At 40.9% G+C, this 25819-nt stretch overlaps 2 protein-coding genes across 2 annotated transcripts in view; both read left to right on the top strand.

Annotated features, from left to right (window-relative positions):
* dok4 (docking protein 4) overlaps positions 1-25819 on the top strand; it is a 97095-nt gene that overhangs the window by 22673 nt on the left and 48603 nt on the right. The window contains exon 2 of the mRNA XM_023425527.2: positions 2917-3343. Coding sequence (XP_023281295.1) covers positions 3278-3343 — 66 coding nt within the window. The 5' untranslated portion in view covers positions 2917-3277. The remainder of the gene's footprint in view (positions 1-2916; positions 3344-25819) is intronic.
* LOC147817991 (uncharacterized) lies at positions 18907-20735 on the top strand. The gene is made up of 2 exons (XM_087179116.1): positions 18907-19482; positions 20179-20735. Exons 1-2 carry the CDS (start codon positions 19337-19339, stop codon positions 20528-20530), a joined length of 498 nt encoding a protein of 165 aa, XP_087035242.1. The 5' UTR covers positions 18907-19336; the 3' UTR covers positions 20531-20735.

Here is a 25819-nt window from a genome sequence, read left to right on the forward strand (position 1 = left end):
TGTTCCTGGGTTACTCACCTGCTGGTTTTTCGGTCCTCTGCCTGGTTCCGACCTACCCTCTGCCAGGTACGGCTGCCTCATCCACAGCTTTATTCTGGGCCCTCGGATTTTCCCCAAGCCCCTCAAAGACTGCCATTCCCCTTTTGAATTGAACTGTGTTTATTTACCTGCATCTAATAACAATAAAAGTCATTACCAATCATCGGTCCTAGTCGGTGCTGCTTTTGGGTCCAAACCTCACCCATTACAGCTACTGTCTGCCGGGACTGCAGCGTTGGATGTTGATAAAACATTAATAATTAGTATAACCCAGTGGTTCTCTACTTGTGGGTATAGGCCCACTGGGCAGCGAAAGGTATTGCAATTGGGCAAACAAATCACTGGCAAAACAGTACCATTTTGATAAAAAGATGTAATTATAAAAAAAATAAAAGTAAAAATGTAAATAATGTTTTTAAATGATTTAAAATGAAATTATCTTTATGAACTTTAATGTTTAAACCTCCTTTCATAGTTTTTTTTGTTGCCCCCGGACCATATTTCATACCTGTTTGCTATGGCAAAAACTGGAGCATCAAAATGGATAGCTGGTTAACAACAGGCAGAATTAAAAGAGACACGATGAATCTACAAGTGATCTTTGTCCGGTCAAACAAAATAGAAATATTCTGAGCTCACCTTAAATCTCAGTTTAACACCTGGACATACCTGCGTGATTTTTTGACATCACTACCAGTTTGGAGTCAGTGAATAAGTGAGTCAGTTTCGACAGTGTGTGATGTGGAAACTTGTGGAAATTACACTGGCAAGTCAAGGAGCTCCTTGCTCCTCTCCTCTCTATGTCCTCCTCCTGTGCTGCCGATGATAGCTGCATGCTCTTGCTGCTGCTAGAGGGAGGGGGCTGCTTGTCTAAGTCAGCAGCGCTATACAAGTTTTTGCCACATTTTACACTTGTGGCAAACTAAGCTAAAGAGTAATACGACATACAGACAGGTTTCTTTTTAGCTTGTTTGTAACAATGAGCTGTTAACTGCTGAGCTAATGTGCTGTGTTTGTGACTGTGGACAGACAGGCAGATTAAAATATCGTGTTCTACATGTTGACATTTATGCAGGGGAACAGGTGTATTGATAAAGTTTTGGCTTTTTACTTGGTTTTATTGCACTAACTTACAGTAACTACGAGTGTAGTTCACATCAACTCTGGTAATATTCAGGTTATTTGTTTCACATCACCGCTCTGCTGTGACGCCCTGCGTGCACGTGTGTGTATGTGTATGTGCAGTGCTGACACACAAACAGAGCAGGGGCAGAGAGATTCTGCGAACTAGATGCAGAGTTAGGGGAAAATATGTTGTATTTTTAAAAAACTGATCCACAGAGATTTTCTCTCAAAGACAATTGGACCTGATTAAAACGGTAAAAACACAATAATGCAGTTTCATGTTTAAAGTCTGAGTTTCTCCAAAAGACATAGGACGTCAGAGGGGAAAGAGTAGGCGGCTGTAAATGCTTTAATGTCCGGCTGTTTGGCACAAAACTTAGAGAAAACCCTGTGAAAGGAGTCATTCATGGAGAATTATCACCTACTCCAAATTTCCTCTAAACTCCACTGACTGTTTTAGCATCTTTGAGCTCATTGTTTTGGTTTTTAGGTCCCAAAAACTCGGTTGTCACTGCTGTGTTGTGAACTTAATTTTTTAACAGCAGCTCTAGACAGCAGTCAATAAAAAAAACAGACTCTCTCTCAGACACAGTCAGAGAGTAGCTGGTGAACATAGTGGAGCATTTAGATGTTTCCCCCAGGAACTGGTGGAGACCAAACAGAGCTGAAAGAGAGGGAACACTGGACTGAGATTCATCAGGTGACACAAACATGACTAAAGATGTTGCGTGTAGTTATTTCTACCAACTTATAAGAAGCTGTGATTTTTCTGTCATTACTTTTCATGGATGTGGTCAGGTCGATTTAATATAGCTCAATATCACAAATTACAAATTTGCCTTTTACTTTCTGTACAGCACACAACCCTCAATTTACATTAATCAAGGGTTATATTCCCCCAAAATTCCCTTCAAAAGCTATCCATGTATTGTATGTAGGAAGACGTGCATGTGGTCCTTATCCTTCCTGACTGATTCTTCTCTGGTTTTGTGTTTTGCTAGTGTCCTTGTCACTACTGGTAGCATCAGGCGGTACGTGCAGCCCAATCAGGTTGCACATGTAGTGCAGCTCCTCTAGGATGGCACGTCCATACATGAGGAGGCAAGAAAGTTTGCTGTGTCTCCCAGCAAAGTCTCAAGAGCATGGAGGAGATAGCAGTAGACTGGCCATTACATGAGGAGAGCTGGACAGGGCCGGAGAAGAGCATCAACCCAGCAGCAGGACCAGTAAGAGCATGGAGGAGATAGCAGTAGACTGGCCATTACATGAGGAGAGCTGGACAGGGCCGGAGAAGAGCATCAACCCAGCAGCAGGACCAGTACCTGCTGTGCTGTTTTGTGTGAGGAGGAACTGGAGGAGCACTGCCAGAGACCTGCAAAATGACCTCCAGCAGGCTACTGGTGTGCATGTTTCTGACCAACTGTCAGAAACAGACCCCATGAGGGTGCCATAAGGGCCCGACCTCCTGTAATGGGACCTGTGCTCACAGCTCAGCACCGTGCAGCTTGATTGGCATTTGCCAGATAACCAATTGGCAGGTCCGCCATTGGCAGTGGGTCAGTGATGGTCTGGGGAGGCATAGATCTCGCACAGACCTCCATGTCATAGCCATCAGTACCCTAACTGCTGTTAGGTATCAGGATGAAATCTTCAGAGCGATTGTCAGATCTTGTGTGTGTGTGTGTGTATATGTATGCATATATATTTATCCATTTCAGCCTCCCTCTCTGTTTATCTTTGTCTGTTTCTTAGAGATACCAAACAGGGAGATGAGGAAGACCCATCTGATGACGAGTGAATGAAAGGAGGACACACTTAGGAGGAGTGAGAAGCAGAGGAGGAAAGAAATATATCCAGCAGAGGAGAACAAAAGGAGAGAGAAGTAGCAGTTGAAGGAGGGAGGGAAAGATGTGAGGAGCTCTGTCAGAGAGGAGAGACGGAGGTGAGACAGAAACAGGAAGCACTACTCACAGATATTAAACAGACAGACTTGACTGAAAGTGAAAGAGAAGACAAAGAAGCTGGACGGAAAAACTAGGGACTGGTGGAGGGAGGAAATAAACATCTGGATGGTCTCCACAGCAACGGCCAGCAGGTTACCCCCCCCCCGAAGATGGCCTCCAACTTCAGCGACATTGTCAAACAAGGCTACGTACGCATGCGCAGCCGCAAGCTGGGGGTGAGTGCGTCCGTGTGTGTGTGTGTTGTCTCTCCACTGATGCTTTAATCACATGCAATCTGTTTTCTGTATATATCTTTGCCTCTGTTGTTTGTTATCTAGAAAAAAAATGTGTGCGCACATACTCACCCAAAGTATCTACTCTTGTTCTCTATGCTGCCTGAAAGCTGCCTCCACCTGTCCCAGTGTACTAGTTAAACACACAAAAGTGTGATCTTAAACCTGATTGGATGGATGACAGTGTTTGGGGTCGGGGTCAAATTTGAACCCAGTCCTGGGACTGGTTTCGCAAAGATAGACTTTGTCTGTGTCTTAGATATAAAAAATAGTCAGGCTTCAGATAGACTGAGTCTAAATTCATCCATTGCCCAGAGCAGTTTAGTTGTTGTCTATCTTAAGCGGGACTGTGGTACAATGAATTCTTGGTAAATTAATTTTTGTCTCTTGAAAGCCTGCAACAGTTACAAGGGCAGTTACAAGGGCGTTTACAGTCGCTGCAGTCTCTTAAAACTCTTTCTCTTCTCATCACTCTCTCCATAACAATGTTAGCAAACCACAAAGTATTAGCCATGTTTTCCTGTTTTAAGTTGTTGGGTGCTACTGGTCAGTGCAGGCCACATTGATTGTTAACATGGTAACACTGGTCTTAGGCCTGAGTTAGTCCGGGGGTAAGGTGTCTAATGTTTTTGTCTTAAAATGAGTCTTTAGCTTTGTGAAACAGTCTGACTAACATTAGACTGATCTATGAGCCTAACACTACAGACCAGTCTGACATGTCTCTGTGAAACCGGCCCCTGGACCACAGATGCTACATACTGTCATGTGCAACCCGAATGACAGGCAGGGCCGGTAGAGAGACTGGTGCAAAAGGACGAGTATCCACCAGGATTTTTCCCTGGTGGCCAGTTCGACCCTGAAGTTGTACCTGGGTGGTGCAGGTGTAGTATGCTGGTGGTCAGCGTAAATATAAACAGGTAATAAAAATCTGTGTAACTTAAATTCAGCTAGTTGGTGGGATTGCTGACAGAAGTAATCCCACTCTGTGTTGTTGTCAGTTTCTCTTTATTATTATTTTACTTCCGACCCATTTTTTGGCCCGCTACCAGTCCCATATGTTTGTTGTAGAAACTCCATTCAAACGCCAAAGCATGTGTGTTGATCAGGACATTCTGGGAAGTACTTTTCTCAGCGATATGTCTAATAATTTCTGAAATATTAATCTTTTTGTTGGACCTTTTTACAATGGAAGTCAATGGAGAGAATGTTCAAATCCCTGAAACCTTTCTCCTCTTTGAAACTCAACTACTCCGCGATACTTTTAGCTAGTCTCTAGCTAAAAGTATCTCATTTAATCTTTAAACAGGAATCCTCTTAAACTCATCCCACAAATTTCACTCTATGCACATCATTATTTCCCAACACCTAGACAAACTTGTTGTCTTCAGACAATGTGACTAACAAAGCACAGAGACTCACAGAATTTGAGCTGCACCCTTGTGAAATATGTTTCAGTCCTCTTTTAATCAGGAAATATTTGGCAGTTAATTTCATTTTTTCATGCTAACTGATACGAAAACACAAATACAGACAGGTAGAAAAGCAGAGGCATACAGACAGGTAGATAAGAAGAGAGGCACACAGAGAGAGACAAGCAGACAGGTAGACACACAGACAGGCAGGCAGATAGACACACAGTTATATTCGGAAACATTCAGCAGTTAATTTCAGTTTGTCATTCTAACTGACTCCTGTGATGAAAATCTGAAAATGAACAGTTGACAAAATGATCAAGTTGCCTTTGTATATTTTAATAAGAGATTTGCAAAGTGTACAGTCACACAGAGTGCAATTGCTGACTGATATCAAACAAAGAGTTTACATGAACTTTATAGAAATAAAGAAAGAAGGAGGCATGGTCAGGATGTGTGTGTGTTAACAATTCTGGGTGCCATCCTGACTGTCTAACTGCCGGAAGAAGCAGGTGTGTGTTCAAAGATAAACTACTCCCTAGTTTGTACCGGACAGTACCAGATAAGGAGCATACATGTGGGAACAGATTCACATTCTGGAATATACAAAGCCGCGTCACACAAAGTTCAAACCGGGTTATACAAAATGCAGAATATGATTTTTCTATTACATTTCCTCCCTTTTGATCATACTTGATTTTTTTTTAAAGATTTAATTCAAGACGTGCTTTTTTTCAAACTGCCTGTACGGCACCAACACGGCATCAACACAGCACCAACATGACAGTAACATGCCTGGTTTGAAAATAAAACACTGCACCAACACGACAGTAACATGCCTGGTTAGAAAATAAAACACTGCACCAACACGACAGTAACATAACTGGTTATACTTTAGCCTACCAGAAAAGTCATTGGTCGCTGTGTTCATCTTCCTCTTGCGCACTGAAGCCATTGAAGTCTTCTTCTTCAGAGTCTGAATTGAACAGCCTCAGAAGGACTTCCTCACACACTTTCTAAGTCTCTCTTTCGTTGTCGCTCTCAATGTCACTTTCGTCTTGAGGCACATTCACCCTTGAGCTTGTGCTGTCCTCTTCATCACGCAGCAGTCCAGCCTTTCGAAACCCGTTGGTGATGGTGGATTTTTTCACACTATTCCACGCTGTCAGGACCCACTGGCAGACTTCAGCAAAAGTTGCTCTTCACATGCGGCCAGTCTTGGTGAAGGATTTCTCGCCGCTGGTCATCCAAGCCTCCCACTCAACTCAGAGTGCCATTTTAAATGCACGATTCACGCTGATGTCCAGTGGCTGCACATATTTTGTTGTGCCCCCAGGAATCACAGCTGGAATTGAGTTTGTTCTCTTGATGGCTGCTTTCACAGAATCTGCTATATGGGCCCTCATGCTGTCCATAACGAGCAATGCTTTTTTTCTGTGAAAAAATCCTCCCGATCGCTTGCCATAGCACTCCGTCAGCCATTCCTTCATTAGGCTTTCTACCATCCACCCTTTCGTGTTAACTTTCACCACGATTCCGTTTTTTTCCGAGTTTTTCCAAGTTTTTCTTTGGCAAAGTCATCCGCTTAAAAATCACCATGTGTGGAAGCTTTTGTCCGTATGCTGTACAGCTCAGAACACAAGTGAAATGCGTTCTCTCATGGCCAGTTGTTTTCAGCGTGACGTATGATTCACCTTTCTTGTAAACTGTCCTAGTGAGAGGCAAGTCAAACGTCCTTCATCCATGTTTATGATGTCGTCTGGTCCAATGGAATTCTCAGCGATCTTTGTTTGAGTGAAGTTGCGGAAGTTTTTAAGTTTTTCCTCGTAGTCGGGACATAGTTGCTGACACAGAGTCGTCCGTACCCTGACGGACAGGCCTTTTCGTCTCATAAACTTGAGACACCACGATGGTCCACCTCTGAAATCTTCAATATTTTTTTGGGTCGCGATTGCTTTTGCTTACAGCTGGATCTGCATGGTGGAAACACCTCGACCGTCTGCTCTCTGTGTGTTCACGCAGTGTTCAAGAATGTTTTCCAGTTCGGGCCATCTGCTTTTATGTCCTCTGAAAGCTTTTGCTGTCTTTTTACATTGACTCAGTTCTTCCCGCTGCCGCCTCCAACGTCTCACCATCGATTCATTGATATCAAGCTTACGTGCAGTAGCTCTATTTCCCTCTTTGATGGCCAGATCGATTGCCTTTAACTTAAAAGCCGCATCATATGCATTTCTTTGTGTGTTTTCCATGACAGTTCAAAATCAAAATGAAAACTACCGTGTCTTCTTCGGTGCATAATCTTTCCCCACATGTCTGTCTCACTTTTGCGCTTCCCGCTAGAGTGCCCCCCGGAGGCCATTAGAGCGCCCCCTGGAGGCCTTTGGTCAGTAAAAATCTATAATTTAGCCGCATTGTTGTATAGGACACAGGGTTCAAAGCGTGTGAAAGAAGTAGCGGCTTATAGTCTGAGATTTATGGTATATTTGCATAATAAGGGAACATCCTACATAATGAAAAAGTATAACAGTGATAAAAAAAAAAAAACATCTAATGGTACCTCAATTATGATTTACACTCCCCTCCAAAAGTATTGGAACAGTGAGGTCAATTCCTTTATTTTTGCTGTAGACTGAAAACATTTGGGTTTGACACATCAAAAGATGAATATGAGACAAGAGATCAACATTTCAGCTTTTATTCCCAGGTATTTACATCCGGATCTGATACACAACTTAGAAGATAGCATTATTTGTAATGGAACACCAAATTTTTAGGTGAGCAAAAGTATTGGATCAGATTTAAGACTTAAAATAGATTAAAGTGTATAAGACTTAATATTTATTTGCAAATCCTTTGCTTGCAATAACTGCATCAAGCCTGTGACCCATTGACATCACCAAACTTTTGCATTCTTCTGTTGTGATGCTTTTCCAGGCTTTCACCGCAGCCTCTTTCAGTTGATGTTTATTTTGGGGGGTTACTCCCTTCAGTCTCTTCTTTAGCAGGTAAAAGGCTCTATAGGGTTTAAGTCTGGAGATTGACTTGGCCAGTCTAAAACCTTCCACTTCTTGCCCCTGATGAACTCCTTTGTTGTTTTTGCAGTGCGTTTTGGGTCATTATCTTGCTGCATGATGAATGATCTCCCAATCAGTTTGGTTGCATCTTTCTTTAAATTGGCAGACAAAATGTTTCTGAGTTCATTTTGCTGCTGCCATCATGTGTTGCATCATCATTGAAGATTAATGAGCCCGTTCCAGAAGAAGCCATGCAAGCCCAAGCCATGACATTACCTCCACCGTGTTTCACAGATGAGCTTGTATGTTTGGGATCATGAGCAAATCCTTTCTTTCTCCAAACTTTAGCCTTTCCATCACTGTTTGTGTCATCAACTGCTGCTGTTTTCCTCGGTCTACCCATTCGATGTCTGTTACTTAGTACACCAGTGGTTTCTTTCTTCTTCAGGACATTCAAAATGGTTGTACTGGCTATGGCCAATGTTTGTGCAATGGCTCTAATTGATTTTCCATCCTCTCTCAGCTTCACAATTGCTTTTTTTTCACCCATAGACAGCTCTCTGGTTTTCATGTTAGTTACACCTCTAACTATAAATGCTATATATAAAAACTATAAAATCCAAATCTGAAACTGAGCGTAGACATTCAGTGCTATTTATTGTTTGAATAAGCAATGTAATAGGACACACCTGGGCAACAATACACACCTGTCAGTCACATGTTCCAATACTTTTGCTCACATGAAAAATGGGTGTGTTCAAAATAAAAGGTGCTATCTTCTAAGTTGTGTATCAAATCCAGATGTAAATACCTGGAAATAAAAGTTGAAATGTTGATCTCTTGTCTCATATTCATCTTTTGCTGTCAAACCCAAATGTTTTCAGTCTACAGCAAAAATAAAGGAATTAGCTTCACTGTTCCAATACTTTTGGAGGGGAGTGTAAAACATTACTTCATAAGAATATTACTGAGGAAAAAAGCAAGACGCTGTTTTTGTGGATGTAAGCCTATATAAAATGATGAAAATCTGATGGGAAACTGACTTGTCAAATGTACAGACAATCAAACTCCTGACAATTGGGACTAGACAACAACCACAAAATACAAACACAGCCAGGACCACATCAAGTGTCGTGAACATGGAGATGAGCATTCCTTTCCACTTGCCAAACATCCTTTTAACCCATGACATTGCCTCATTGTCGACTCCTGCATTCTCCTTCAATTCAACAGCTAAGGTTTCAAGCTTGGTCAAAGCATGTGTGAAAGAGCCATCCGGAGCAGTGTTACTTGGAATGTATGTGCAGCAGGAGCTGCCAAACATCGTACAAACGCCACCTTGTTCAGCCAACAGCATATCCAGGGCCATGCGATTTTGCAAAGCCATTAGGCTGGTAGCATGTAGCACACTCAATGATGTAAGGGCGTCGCGTGTGGAGTTTACATAGCGTTGTTGGTTGTAATAGATGTCATTTATCCATTCAGTGTTTTTGGACGATTCAACTATTAGACTGAAAAATGGGAGTGCTGCAGTAAAACCCCCAGCAATATGGTCACGTACTTTATATTCGTTAGGAACACCACGTGGCAGTCAGTAAAGTCCGGAGATAAGTGAAAACTTTGAGGAGGGGACGACAAATGATGTGGGTGGATAAAATTTGATGTAGGGATGAAATGTGAACACAAGTCATAGATTTTGGCAGAAAGGTTTTGGTTGGTAAAATAGAGGTCACAAATGAATTTGCACATATGATAATCATTCACATTATACAGTGGATCGGCGGCACAAGTTTCTGATGTGTGTGGAACTGGCATTACCATTAGGTCAGGTCAGCCTGACATGCAGAATCAACAGGAGCGGTTGGTATGTTGCGCAGTGTAGTTAGCATACAGTAACCACGCATTTTCCTTCAGGACGGAGGGCTGATTAAAGGGATTCTCAAGCACGGACTGTTGGTTGCGCTTAAATTACAATATGGTAACATTAGCTGGTTGTTGCATTTGTGTTTGTTTGTGCATGATGTGTGTCTAAAAAGAAGATCACAATCAATAATGAGATTACCAAAAGAAAACACATTGAACCACGCAGGCCACACCATCCAGGGCGTCTGAATGGGTGCCATGGTTGTTGTTCGGGTTCCATCACTGATCCCACGATGGTGACACTGAGGTTCACTCAGCACATCACTTAGTTGGAGCTTGACACGCTCTTGTTGGACAGAATGCCAATACGTTTCTACTTCTCTTCCTGGTCTGTGAGTGTGTTTTATTGTGCTGTGTTGGTCACCTGAGAGCAGCGATCCACCTAGGCTCTCACAGAGTCCTCAATCGTGCTGTGGTGACTTACTCTGTTGTAGGTGTCTCTGGTGGAGGTGGGACTCTTTTGCAGTGGCTGGCATGGATCCAGGTGACTCTTTCAGCGACCTTTACTGCTGTCTGTGTGGTCAGCAACACCTGGAATGGGCCTGTCCACCGTGTAGAGCGCCAAGTCTTTCTTCTCAGGTCCGTCACCACTACCCAATCACCATGCTTCAGGTCATGAAGAGGTCCTGTGGCTGGAATTGGTAGTGCGTTTTTCACCTGGTTGTTAATGTTGGATAGAACAGAAGATAAATTTGCACAGACACAAAGCATTTCATCTTCACAGTGGACTGTGGAAGGTAATTGTCTTTTAACAGGTCCAGTGCCTGTGTTGGCTGGTTGTCCAAATAGGATTTCAAATGGACTAAAACTCGCTTGGTGTTAGTTCAGTGAAATCCATCTGTAAGTAATCAAATGGTTTTTCTGGTGGAGGGTGTGCGGCTTGTGATGTTTGAATACCTCTGCCAATGTTGTTTGTGGCGCACATGATTGACAAATATATGAGCATAGTTAGTAAAACCCTTTGTGCACCAGTGTTGTGAAACAGCACCCATCATCCCTCCTTTTGACACATGGTCCAACCCATGAGTCAACTTTGCATAGTGAGAAAAAAAATACTTTGGCAGACATGGTTTGTCGTTGGGGCCGTACCATACCCCATCTTTGAAAACCCCACCACTCTTTTTCCACAGATGGTTTGGTTTGATGGGCATTTGGTCTGTGTTGTTTGCGTTGCTGCACCATACAACATTGCATTCACACACTTCTTCACTCATGCACTCACTTACACTGCTGATCCTACAGATTACACATGCCATTGTTAGTTTAGGTTCTTCTTCTAAATTTATTGTCTGTTTTTTCAATAAAACATTTGTTAATTGGCTTCTTTGTGTAAATCTCCCTCTTTTTGTCATGGCCGTGCGACCCGGTTTATGACAGTCATCATGTAGAAAAAATTCAGAGTTAGTAAATTCTTGTCATACTGCCGCCTTGGCAGCTGCATCTGCTCTGGCGTTACCTTGTGAAACCGGGTCAGTGTTAGAAGTGTGAGCTGTTGCCAGATGATGTTAAAAAGTTTCTGTTTCCAAATTGTGTCAAAATCGTGCAAAATGCCAAAAGCGTATCTACTGTCTGTGTAGATATTCAGTGTTTTGTCCTTTGCTAGTTTACACACTTCTGTGAGAGTTATGAGCTCTACTGCCTGTGCAGACAGTGAAGTAGGAAGTGATTTGGCAATGAGTGTGTCATGTCCAGTTACCACTGATTCTTTCCTGTGTCAGGGTTGCGTGATGCTGATCCATCCACAAACAGTTCAAAGTCTGGATTTTAAAAAAGTGTGTCTTGCAAATCTGGTCTGGGAGAACAAACCTCAGTTATTGTAGCAACACAGTTGTGTTTTTCTCCATCACCTTCTGTGGAGAGAAGAGTTACAGGGTTAAGAACATTGCTTTTCACAGTGATGTGAGGCATTTCAAGCTAAATAGTGTTATAATGGAGCCATCTTGCTGCTGAAAGATAAGATGTTTTCTGTTCAAGCAAAATCAATGAAACAGTGTGTGGAACAAGCAGAGTCAGGTCAGAGTAACCCACAATGTCTCTGGAGGCCATCACAGCTTTTTCTGCAGTTGCAATAGCTCTCAGACATGAAGGCAGTCCTGCAGCTACAGGGTCAAGTTTAGCTGAAAAATAGGCTACAGGTCTCTGTCTGCCTCCCTGGTCCTGGAGTAGCACTGAGGTCATGCATCCTCCCTTTTCATCAACAGTCTGAGTGAAAGGTCGGCTTGGATCTGGCAACCCAAACGTTGGAGTTTTAAGTCAACAAATGTTTTTTCTGCTTCAGCAGTCCATGTCACCTTACTGTGTGCCTGTATACCATGCTAGGAATGCGCGATATAAACGATATACGATATAAACGATAAAAAAATGGCCTACGATAGAGATTTGAATTATATCCCCTATCACGATAATGCATGTTGATCACGCAATCACAAGGCATACTGGGTGTACCTTAATGGCGATTTTACTGCTCCACTGACACCTTTTTTTCCTCATAAGTAAAATAACCTCACGATCGGAGGGGTGCACTAAATTATGTTATTCATTCTGTAATGTAGATATAATAAAACCCCAAACTTATGTCTTACTTAATAAAATAAAACGAAATTCAATATACACTGATCTGTTTATTTAAATACATTTATATTTATTTAGATTGTGTTATATATACTTATAACATGTTGCAAGCCCCAGAGGAAACGCTGTTGTTCAGTCCAGTAAAAACATGAAGCTTCACATTACATTCAGACAAACTAATGTTGCGGCTGCAGTTGTTAATTTCATCTGTGAAACCAACATTTATCTTCCAAAAGGGATTATATTACCCAGCGGTAAATGTCAGGGCAGTTCATCAGATCGTTTGGTCCCCGGGACGATGGCTGATGTTCACCAAGCCGGTGATCATGTCCATAGTCCGGCTGCTTATAAGCAGCTGCTCTCGGTCTGTGGATCCCACATCCCCCATCTTCTCATCTCCGAAAACGTCGGACCAAATGTCAGTAAATATCCAAAGTGGTCCACAGAGCAGCAGGTCCGTTCATCTGATCACTTTCCCCCCGGGATGACGAGGGAGGTAGACCCCGGCTATCATCTCCGTACTCCGGCTGCTCCCGGTCAGCCATGTACCCCTGACTGCAGGTGTTTCGGTTTAACTGGTGACCGTGTTAACTGGTGCCTTTTTCACATTACATTATCTTATGAGAGATGAATGAGTCCTCTGAATGCAATTTAACTTGCAAACACGATTAGATATTACACATATTTTTTAAATAAGACCAGTTTTAAATGTGCAACATTTATGTTTACAGAATACTGTATGATTACAGTGGGGCACAATAAATGTTGTATGTCTACATACTGTGTTCTATGTTTTCTTTTTTAAATATATTTAGCAGTTTAGTTTTGCTCAGGGTCTATGTAACCTGTTCTGAAATGATTCTATTATATAATCTATGTATCGTGATACATATCATTATCGCAAGAGGCTGCTGTGTATATCATGATATGGATTTTTGGCCATATCGCCCATCTCTATGCCACGCCCATGTGTGATTGCGCTCAGGGGCACCTCGAAGACGGCATAGTTAGGAATGAAGAATCTGCAGTAGGAACACATTCCTAAAAAAGACATGACTTGTTTCTTGTGATTGGTTTTGGAATGTTTTGAATTGCTTTTACTCTTTTTGGGGAGAGGGATTTGCCCTCAGATGTGATCACATGACCCAAAAATGTCACTTGCTTTAAAGCTAGCTTTATGACCTTCTCCCGCCAAATGTTTCAACAGTGCAACTGTGTCTTTTTCACACTGAGTTTGAGTTGGAGAACAGATCATTAAATCATCAACATACTGTAATAGTGCACTTCCTGGTGATAATTTTAATGAGCTCAAAATTTCTTTCAACGCGTCCTTGTAGAGGGTAGGTGATTAACATAATTGCATGAATGTGTAGGTTCTGCCATTAAAGGAAAACGTAAACCAAAACTGGCTGTCTGGATGGACCGGAACACTGAAAAATGCATTTGCCAAATCAACCACTGAAAACCATTTACTTTCAAGCGGCACCTGAGAAAGAATGGTATACGTGTTAGGAACATTTTGAGCGCGTTGCTGTACAGCGTCATTCACACTTTGCAAGTCTTGCACAAATCGTCATTCATCTGGCTGACCTTCATCTCTGTTTTTTTTACTGGGAAAATTGGTGTGCGCACAGAATAATTTTTACAGGGAATTATTACACCTTCACCTTCAATAAACCATTAAAGACTGGCGTAATGCCCTCAACAGCTTCCTTTTTGAGTGGATATTGTGGTTGGCAAGGCCCATAATCGAACTTTGGTGTTATCACAATTGGCTGCATGCTTTTAATTAGACCAACATCATGTTTGCCTTTGGCCCACAGAGTCCTTGGGACTTTGTGTAAGGCTGGATTGTTTGTCACATCACATGTTTTATTCAGATAGACAGATGTGTGTTGTGTGTCTTGTACCAGTTGAACAGATCTGAGTGTGTGGACAACAAAGGTGTATTTCTGTTGATAAACCTTTAATACAGGATTATATTGAACATAAGGATCAGATGTTGAATCCCATATTTCTGCATTGACACATTTTCTCGCCCACGAACCCAAATCTTTCCATATTTCCTTTCTGTGTTTGGCAAGTGACACGTGTGGGTATGAAACAGGAACGTCAAACAGAGAATCAGAATCTGAATCACTGAAAGAGAAATATGGTGAAAATTCATCACTTGGCTTTGGTTTTGTTCGTTCGGGTAAAGTTACTGAAACAGCACATCTGTGTTTATTCTAAAACATGCAACTTAACGTTAGCTTTTCTCTCATACAAACTTTTCTGAACCATTGTTTCTCAAAGTCTGCATCTCTCCTTTCGTGTGTGTGCAGTGCAGTGTAGGTCTTGTGGTTTCATGTAGTCTGCGTCGGTGTTGAGTGTGTGCTTTTCAACCAGAACAGGATTACCGAGGTCACAGCTGACGTGCAGAGCTTCCATTCATACACATGCGGCAGCATGTCTCTCATCGTGGGTCAGTGTGGTCAAAGTTAAAGGTGCTGATTCCTTCCCCTCCTGAGCTGCCGCACCGAGTCAATCAGCCTTGTGCGTTGGATTTTTCTGTGGACAGTTTTTGGCCCAATGTCCTCTTTCGCCACAGTGGAAAAACAAACATCTGGATCAGTTGTGTTTCAGCCCCCACGACCACCTTTGAATCTGCCTCCGCCAAGGCCATGTCCGCGCCCTCTGGCATGTGCTTGGAACAAAGTCAATGTAGCCATTTACAGATCTTTCTCTCTTTTTTCTCCTTTCCTCTTCTGGCCCTCTTTGAAAAATTTTTCAGCATGCACAGTGTGTGCTCTGATGAGGTTGAACTTGCCTGAGTCCCAAGTGATGCAAGTACATTTCACCATGCTGGAAATCTCTGGCTTCCGTTCATTCAGGAAGCCGTTTCTCAGATGATCTTGCCATGCTGTAACAACATTATCATTTGGGTTAGCTGGAGGTGTCAGCCCACTGTTTGTGTTGTGGACTTCTGTCAGACAAGTGAGATAGTTGTGAACACTCTCATCGTCTTGTTTACATGAGGAGATATTGCACATGTCCATTCTCACAGGGAATGCTGTTTCGATGCACTCACAGAGATCTGTGATGTGTCCTCTGTAGACTGCGTTGTCATTATGAGCCCAGTCGGGGCTATCCAGTCTCACCTCATTCTCTGGATATCCTGCTGATACTTTGGGGGCAAATTTCACACCACCTCCATCTGATGGTGATGGGAGGAGAGTCATTGCCTGTTTAATGTCCTCCATAGTCCATGGTCTGTGGACTAGCATTGGATGTCCATCAGCACCTGCTAACTCCACCATGGGGTAATTCAGGACCTGGTGTAGGTTTCCCTTTACATCAGGTCTCACTGGTGATGTGGGGTTGAATGGATTTAGAGACCTTTTGAACACCAGACCAGACCTGGTATGAGAAGGGGAAGCAGAGTCATGCTGTTGACCTTTTGTTGCTGTTACCCCATCAAAGAGTTGGCGTAAACTAGATGTATCAGGATAGATGAGGGGAACAGGAGATGGGGGAAGGCCAGGGTAATATGGCGGTGGGGCCTTCGGCTGTGGATCAGCCGTTTGATTAGCTTGGATTTGGCCTGCAGGTTCATCATGTTGTTGTGGTGGGTTATGGCATCTTCTTGGCAGAGCACAGTTGAGGTCAGAATCCTGCATTATGACACACTGAGACACAGATGAGTTTTTTTCTGTCCCGCCTGTGTTTTTTTTGTCCCTCCTTAGTGCTTCTTCCATCCATAAACTAAATGCTTTGCTATGAATACTATGAATTTACTCCTGCCTTTTTTATTCTCAGTCTCTTTTTCCTCTTCCTGCAGTTTTTCTCTCAGCAGATTTAGCTGTCTGATACTGAAACTTGCTATGCTGGGAAAACCATATTCAGTAACCCAGTTTTTATGTGTTTCACAGATGAATCACCATAATTCACTCACTCACAGATGCATGTAATTTGTTTGGAGCGGAGGGATCCACATTATCATGTTTAACCTTTTGTTCCATATTTACTGTTGATAATACCCATTTTGGTAGAGGAAAAATGTCTTCAACTAACAAAGTACACTCGTCAAGAATATCAAAAAACTAATCAATGTTAGTATGCCCAAAATAATTTTCAAATTTCAGTAAATTTGTCTTATTACTGCCAAATTCTCTTTTTTTTATTTTTAAGTACTCAACAAAACAGGACAAAACAGAGTGATTAGAACAGAGGAATTATCTACTTTTCCTATGCGCGTTTTTCTGAGTCTTACTTCACTCAATATAATTATTACACAGTAATACATTTTTCCATACACTTCACACAATATAGTACTGTGATCTTAGTAAACACTTCAGGGTCTACTTCACACAATATACCAGTACTGTGGTCTTAGTAAACTCTTTTAAGGTGGACTCGTCAGTGCACCTCCAGGTTTCTACTAAACCTTGGTTAAAAACGGTCCAGGTTTTACCTCAACCTAAGACTAGTAGACCAAAATCTTATTTCACCCTTGATATTTTTGACATCTCTAGTAAACTGATATTTTCCTCTTTTTTTCTTTTTCTTTTTTAATTGAGAAATCAATTTTCAGATTCTCACCAGTTAGGATCTTTAATCGCAGCGCTGAGTGAGTCCAGCCTCGGTTCTTGGGTCCTCTGTCTCACTCATCTTTTTGTGGGGAGGTTGAGGCTGAAGATTTAGCTTTAGGATCGCAAGTTCCCTTTGACGCCGAGCCCAGACACCCCCAGTCGAGTTTGTGATGGAAATCTGAAAATGAACAGTTGACAAAATGATCAAGTTGCCTTTGTATATTTTAATAAGAACTTTGCAAAGGATCAGTGTACGGTCACACGGAGTGCAATTGCTGACTGATATCAAACAAAGAGTGTACATGAACTTTATAGAAAAAAAGAAAGAAGGAGGCATGGTCAGGATGTGTGTGTGTAAACAATTCTGGGTGCCATCCTGACTGTCTAACTGCCGGAAGAAGCAGGTGTGTGTTCAAAGATAAACTACTCCCTAGTTTGTAACGGACAGTACCAGATTAGGAGCATACATGTGGATTAAGCATGAACTGATTAGACTTTGTGGGCCAAATGTCAAAGCTTAAAGGTGTGGTGACCTCACAAAATGCGGTTTGGGTGTTCAGAACGCAATATCTCCGGAATGCCTTAAGGAAATTTCTTCAAATTTGGCACAAATGTTCACTTGAACTCAAGGACAGCCTGATTTGGAGGTCAAAGGACAAGGTCACGTTACCATACAAATCATGATTTTGGCCTCTTGAATGTAATATCTCCAGATCTCCTCAAGTGAATCCCGTCAAATTTCACATGAATGTCCACTTGGACTCATAGATGAAGTGATTAGACTTTGGTGGTCAAAGTTCAAAGTCACGGTGACCTTGGAATACACGTTTTAGCAATTATGACAGAAGTTCTCAAAAATGGTTAATATTTTATATGATTCTGGATAAACAGGGATGTATTCTGAAACTAGCCTGAGTGGAGGAGGCATACAACCATGAGGCAGTACTTCTAGTTATTTTCTAGTCATTACGCCTCAACACAAAGTTAGTTACAGCTCCATTTTAATTGTTATTTGCTGGCATTTAACAATGAAGCTCAGCGTCAGATTTTTGTCAGCAGCCAGCATTGCAGTTTAGCTTCAGCTTAGGCAGAACCAGCAATCCCACGATTACATTACATTCCTTCATTGTAAACTACTACTGCATACTCTCTGTGGTTCAACCATCAAAAAGGTGCAGTTTTTTCAGCTTCCTCAGCATTGCTTCAGCAGTTGCTTCAGCTACTTCAGCATTGCTTTAGCATTATCATTCAGCCCTCAGCATTCACACACATTTTCAGCAGGAAATGCATTTTCTAGTTATGTGCCTGCAATGCAATAGCATTGAAGGCATATATTACTATCCTGCATACTTATTATGTGCCTGTAATGCAATAGCATTGAGGGCACGTATTATTATCCTGCATACATATTCATCTTATTCATCTTGCGTATCGAAATTCTGGTGTGTACTAGTCCTGCAGCTTTGAAAAACTCAATAAGACAATATATATATCAATGCGTGCGGCTCGATCGGGAATGGTGTGCTAAAACTTTTCATAGTGAGTCGAGTAACCAATGTAAATGGCAATAAAAGGTGAAAACATTCCTGTAAAGAATGAATGTGGAGAAGTCTTCAAAACGACCAAACCCAGCCATCTTTGGAGCTCTACGGCTGTGTCATACTTCAACATAGAAAATTGGCTGAAAAGTTAAACGAGTCACAAGACTTGAGACTCTTTTGGGTTAAATCAGTATTTTGACAACTATTGCGGTTTGCACAAAAACACAGTCGACGTGTTGTGTAATTTTTAGAACATTTCAGACTTTATAATGGGTGTGTATTGCACGGAATGTCAGAGATGTGGATGTGGATGACATTATCGCTAGAATGGGAGAAGCTCTAGAAGTCCTCTGAAAAAATTCTGTGTAACTCGTCCTTTTGGCCACATATTTCAGTCTTCACCAAACATCATGGCTTCCTCGGTAGCAGACAAATTTGTGCTGTTTCATAAAAAGTGTCTACCTTAGCACAGAGACTTACAGAATTTGAAAAGTGAGCCTCAACGTCATGTTTTGACTGCAATACAAATTCAGGAACTGATTTGAAAAAGTGACCTTTTTTGTAACTCCCTGCTGTGTCCATACTTTTGGCTCTAGAAACACCAAAGCCACATAATCTGTGCACAAAGGTTTTGTGCCAGTCATGGTGTCGTGGGTATTTCAGGAAAAAGGACTGACATCAGGCTGACACTTGCAAGTGGACGCCTCAGCCAACAACAGAGAGTGTAACTGACCAAGAACGCAATGCATGTTGGCCATTGTTTTAGCCAATGTTATTGCCGTGCGTAGCGACATAGACGTCCCTATTTTACGCACGCTATGCACAGGAGGCACAGAGGACAGAGAGAAGACAAGAGACAGACGGTTTGTTTTGGATTATTTTTGTGTTTTAGAAAAACCTTGAAATGCCAAAGACTAAAGGAAAGACCCGATTCACCGCTGAAGAGGCTCTGGACTTTGTCGTTGCCTCGTCTGAGAACAGTGAGGACAGCGAATATGACTCGGAGAGCGAGTTACTGTTTGCAGAAGGTCTCGACGCCATTTTAGACCGGTGGGTAAAACAAATTAATTTTTCTTGTCTTGACTTTATCCAGTGGCGTTTGGTTGACTTTTGCTGTCTGTACTTTGTCAGACATGTTTAGTTAACTATATTACGGCGAACTATGATATACAGTCATGTACAGTGAATTATATTATTGTGAACATATTAAGGTGAACTACGTTATACAGTCATGTACAGTGAACTATATTACAGTGAACTATATTATGGTGAACTCAATATACAGTCATGTACAATGAACTGTATTACGGTGAACTATATTATGGTGAACTCAATATACAGTCATGTACAGTGAACTATATTACGGTTAACTATGATATACAGTCATGTATAGTGAACTATATTACGGTGAACTATGAAATACAGTCATGTACAGTGAACTATATTACGTGAACTACGATATAAAGTCATGTACAGTGAACTATAATACTGTGAACTATGATATACAGTCATGCACAGTGAACTGTGAAGGGTCAAGGGGGGTCATGGCAACGGTGTAGTTCAGATCCTCATCTGCAGTGAACTAGATCTTTGCTTTAGTCATTGGCATTTCAAAGTTATTTATTGGGGATATTTTTACAATACAACTCCTGTGTATGTGTGTATTTTCTGCTGTTTATATTTCACACATGCTTTAGCAATACTGAACTGGATATTTTGCTAACTGCATTACATTTTGTTTTGTAGGCCAGAGGAGGACAGCATCTCAGACTGGGAGCCTGATGCAGAGCCGTCTCCAGGAAAGAGACGTTGCTCCTCCTCTGCTGCAACCAGTGCTGCCACCGTTGCTACAGCCGCTGCGGATGCTGCGATTACCCCAGCTGGACTGCACTGGTTGAAGAGCTGGCAGACCAGTGCTCTGTGTCTATGCCTCAGCCTTCATCCTCAAGACACACCACACCCCCTGCCCCAGCAGCTTCACACAAGCTGCACTATTTCGTTGAGGGAAGGAATGTCGAAGAAAGTGATGCTGGCACAGCAGGGATGCGAAAGTGTGTCCTCTGCCACCGGAAAACGCCTGTGGATGTCACAGCTGTGATGTGCCCCTGTGTTTTGTTACAACACGGAACTGCTCCAATGCTTGGCACACAGAGAACGGGCTATAAAGAACCCTGCCCCTGAAACTTTATTTTGTATATAGTTATTTATATATTTTTTCATTTGTGTGCACTTTCAACATTTTTAGTATTTTTTATGTATATAGTTATTTATATATTCGAACAAGTGCAATTATTGTTTGGCACCTTTTGTAAATAAAAAACTTCCTTGTTTTGAACTTATATATACCTATATATTCATTTTTGTATCATGTGCTATCAAGCATAGAGTTTTGTTTGATCACATGACCCCACTCCTACACACCCATCAAATGAATTAGTTGTGAGACAAAAAATATAATCAACAATGTTTTGGTTATAATCAGGAGATGTAGAAATGATCTGGTGAGTTTCAATGTTATTGCACAAAGTATGACCAAGTTATTGTTACTCAAATATGACAGTTTTTTAGGTGAGAAGAAAAATGACTTTTGAGGCATGTTTGAACTGATATAGTTTAGGTTGGGATTTAGTCCAATGCTAAAAATACATTTTCAGAAACTAGAAGATGTCACCTTTCAACTGATGTCTCATATATGCATTTTGACCTTTTACTTATTCTGTATAAGCTTTGGCATTTGGATATGCCAAATAGGCGAGAATTACATTAAAAGGAATGGGTGCTAAGAGGTTAACTCTTACACTTATTACACTCAAGTATGAGAGCATCTCTAAGGCAAATCAGCACTGTGTATGTATGTGTATGCGTGTGTATTCATGTCTTTCTATAATTGTGAGGACAATTTTGGTCAAATACCATTATTGCGAGGTGTAACCCTTTTTGGTGGAGCTACAAAATATATAAGTAGCTGTAGTGAACAAATGTGATATCTATCTATGGCTAGTAAGATCAGAAGCTCTAGATACGACTACGGAGCCAAGGATGAACCAAACAACACACCAGGAACAACTCAGATACAGTATATCTCTTCTTTAAGAAAGAACTGCTCTTCCCATTTAATAAATAGTCTCCAAGCTCCAACTCCAGGTGGGACGGGGAATTTCGGGATCCACAAAAAACCTGACCTATTGTGGATAAGGTCAGAACATTCAAGCTTCTAATCAGTACACCATCACATAAAAGCTAGAATACATCTTCTAATTTCCCTGATTACAACAGTTTGAAATCATGAAACATTGTAAAGGGGTCTTCACAATTATTAAGGATCAACATATGTAATAATAGATTCAAAATATTAGAGAACTATGGTTACTGAAATAACCTTTTACTCAAAACTAATTATAAACAAAATATTTCCTCTTTCACATATTCGCATTCACCTTCACATATCTCAAATGGCATAAAATAATAATAATATAATAATAATAATAAAAGGAAAACACATGCTATGTGCACCCTCTGCCATGCAACAGCAGCCAACAGTAGAGTCTACAAAACAATTTAAGTGCAGCTTAATGCACTTTAAGTGCAGACTAAAGGTACTTAAACAACAACAAAAATATTTAGTGTGAAGATTTGTGTGCTTAAAAAGCAGAAATTAAGATGCTTAAATCTACACAAGTAACCATTCAGCATGTAATAGATATGCAAGGGTTAAATACATACACAAAACACGTATTACACTGCACCAATTTAGATTTCACTTTCAAAATGACAGAGCTAACATCTTTAGCATAAGTGAATGGCATTACCATTGTGTGTTTGTTAGCATTAGCGGCTAGCGATTAGCACGGTCAAAACATCTCTCAACAATGCGTTTTTTCCCAGTGACTAGTGAACACAGGTCATTCTCGCCGTGCTCTGACAGGATCGCGGTGAAGTTATCCAGCAGGTTTTTTATCAACTTTACTCAACTTTTATAGTTTTTCTTTCTTTGTCTCACGTGTTGCCTGTCTTGATGGTTGCTCTCGCTCTTCGCTGCGGCTCAAGAAAAAGGGAAACCCCACACGCGGAGTTCAACCAGGCGGGAGCTGACACCCAATTGGTCGGCAAAGCCAGCATTTCAAGATGCAAAAGGCTAATAAAAGAAACAGGAAGTAGACGCTGGCAGAGGAAACAATCCTTTCAAAACAACCGCACGGAGCATTTCAAAATGCACAGATTATTTAACCTTGGTTACACCATTTTGGCCGGTCCTAACAACTTCAAAGAGCTGCTTGAATGTTAAGCTTGTGCAGTTCCCAACACGACACACTCATACATTGAAAGACAAACACCATCACCACCATATGGATATTAACTGTATAAGTGTCTCAACCTGGTAACACAATAGACACATGCACATTGACACACACACACAGACACCATCTCACTTTTTGATATTCACCTTCAAAATAAGAGTCTCAACCAGGTAAAAAGAACTTACTGGAGGTTCTGTTGGGCAACTCTACTGCTACACTCAGTCTCAGTCCTTAAAAATGTTCCGAGGTCAGCTTGTACTGTATTTAGACTCCTTACAATCAGTCCTTCAAACTGTTTTCAGATCAGTATTTATACTACTTACAGTCAGTCTTTCAAATTGTGCTCAGGTCAGCTTGTACTGTATTTAGACTCCTTACACCCAGTCCTTCAAACTGTTTTCAGGTCAGATTGAACTGTATTTACAAAATTTAAAAACTTCCCAACTGAGGCCAATTTATGTCTAGTGTAACTGTTAAAAAATCAACCCTTCTGCTGTTTAGGATGCAATTTGTGCTTGTGATACTAATGGAAATCATTTCTTTTTTCACAGTTTTAAGGCATTTTATTCTTGCTTCCACCTTTGGCAATAAGTAATTTGGCTTTCAACTGTATCAACAACATGTTTCAGTTCTCAGCTGTTGTAGTTAATGGACTTCAGCTCCTCCTGTTTAACATTTTAACATCTAATTTTTCAAAGCACTGTACTTCAGTTAATATGAGCTGCTTTTTTAACTATTTTAGCATTGTATCAGAAATCTCAGTCAGGTGTGACATTACACGTGTTGCTTGTAAATTTCTTTTGTTTTGTTTCGTGCTGTTTCTTACACTTTCCATCAACAATCGAGGCCTTTTTGAACCATTTTATGCTGTTCAACCTCCAGCTTACAAGTTCTGCTTTTAATCTTTAGCCATTGGTTTAGCTTCTTCAGCATTGCTTCAGCAATCCCATTCAACTTGCAGCAGCAGGAATTCCATTTTCTAATTCAAATCTTTATGTTTTATTATTATTTTTCTTCCGCCTATCTTTGGCATCTAACTACTCCTACATACTTGTACCTACAGAAACTAATCAACTATCAAAATGTCCAGGTCCTTCAGGAGATTTATGCTTGTATACAACTGTTTTCTACCATTTATAACTTTGTTGAAATCCTTGAAAACTTTAGCCTCATTGAACTTCAACTTCTTAAGCATACTTTCAGCTACGGACTTCATTCAAACTTTAAAATAGTCACAAGATTTTCGACTGTTAGATTTGTATTCAATGTTTTGATATCTTGTAAATTTTTTTGATTTATCACAGTTTTAGTTTTATACTTTTTTTCTGATAATTTTTGAGCAGAACTGACCTTTTTTTATAACTCACTCCCATTTCCACATTTTTGTCTCTAGAAACACCAAAGCCACATATTCTGTGCATGAAGGACTTGTGCCGACCACGGTCTACCAATTGATCTGATAGGAGTTATCGTTTTTTCAGCAATAACAGTGGTTCAAAGCAAAAATCTCACTCACCTCTGTCAGCTCTGTGTCTTCCAGCTACACGCAGCTGCAAGACATTGCTCTTTAAGAGATAATTTGATCTGATGTGATGTTTAAAAATACAGCCAAACACACACAACCATTCACACACAGCTAGAGAAATACACACAGCAATTTACACATACACACACCCAGACTCACACACACACAAACAAACCCATAGACACATACAAACACACACAGACAAACACAAACACACAGCCAAACTCACACTCATAGACAGTAAGACAGACACACACACACAAACACAAACACAAACACACAGACACATAGACACACAGATGGACAGAAAGCTATTTACAAGTTAGTACTCATAGAGAGAGATTACAGTTCAGGCAGTACATTACAACAGTAAATATAGCAGCAGACATTGAATTTGACCTGCTCCACTGGTGTTACACATAAAATCCTCCTGTTATATCCTTCTATCGCTAACTACTCTTGCATAATTTGAACTACAGGCTGTTCAAGTATTGAAACGTTCATCTTATTGTGGTGATTCAATTTTTTTGATGTTGTTTATACTATTTTATTCAACACAGTTTAAGTTTTATGCTTGTTTCCTGACAGTTTTTGATTTTATAATGGGAAGAACCTATACAAAATTTTCTTCTTTCAGACAATGTGTCTGAAAACAAACAAAGCATAGAATCTTAGAGAATTTGAACTATGCCCTTCAAACTGGCAGGAGTACCATCCAACTGCCCCATTCACTGTAATGTAAAATGAGAGCAGAAAATCAGATGGAAATAGGAAGCGAAGCATTTTTAAAATGGCTGCATGTACCACTTTTTGGCACCACAGATAAATATGGTGATGTCACGAGAGGGTGTGTCCTGGGTGGTAAATTCATTCCTCTCTGATGGCTGCAGTCAACCCCCATAAAAAATAGAGGGATGCTCTGTCCCCACCTGGTGGCAGGGAAGAGAGACTACAGGAGTGGAAATTACCCACTTAGCACAGCTGTTAAGAATTGAGTCTGATTCACTGCTGGGACACAGCCTTCTAAAAGCCCAGAGAGAGACACATAGGGAGAGAAGTGTTTGGAGGACGGTGACTGCAGACCAGTGGGTAATGTGTTGAATCAAGGAAATGTATGATGGATTGAGAACTATTTTTGAAAGACATTTAAGTTACACTGCCAGAGAGACTTTTTGTGAGAATCTGAAGAAGATATTTAAGTTGATTTGTTACTGTTTTCGATGTGACAAAAAGCCCTGTTTTTGTTAATAACTTTGGAAAACCTCAGTAAAAGACTTGATTTGTTTTGAAACGTTTTGTGTTGTGGTCTTCTTGATGCCCATGCCAGACATTCTGTGAGTCAAACCTCTCATGACATCACAATATATTATATCAAAGTGTTCAGCAGAGCCTCCTCTCTCAGACATTATATAACTTTATGTGATAACAGTTATTATATTAGATTGTTTAACCAGGAAAAGGGAGGGCAGCTTAAGGCAACAAAGTTAGAAGTAGAAAAATATCTAAGAAACACATATTCAGATTTTGAGCAGAATAGAGTAATAGGCCTTCCACCTGACATGCC

The sequence above is a fragment of the Seriola lalandi genome, unplaced genomic scaffold (genome assembly GCF_002814215.2).
Source record: "Seriola lalandi dorsalis isolate HSWRI2012SDOR001 ecotype SW California unplaced genomic scaffold, Sedor1 jcf7180002054784, whole genome shotgun sequence".
NCBI classification, from domain to species: Eukaryota; Metazoa; Chordata; class Actinopteri; order Carangiformes; family Carangidae; genus Seriola; species Seriola lalandi.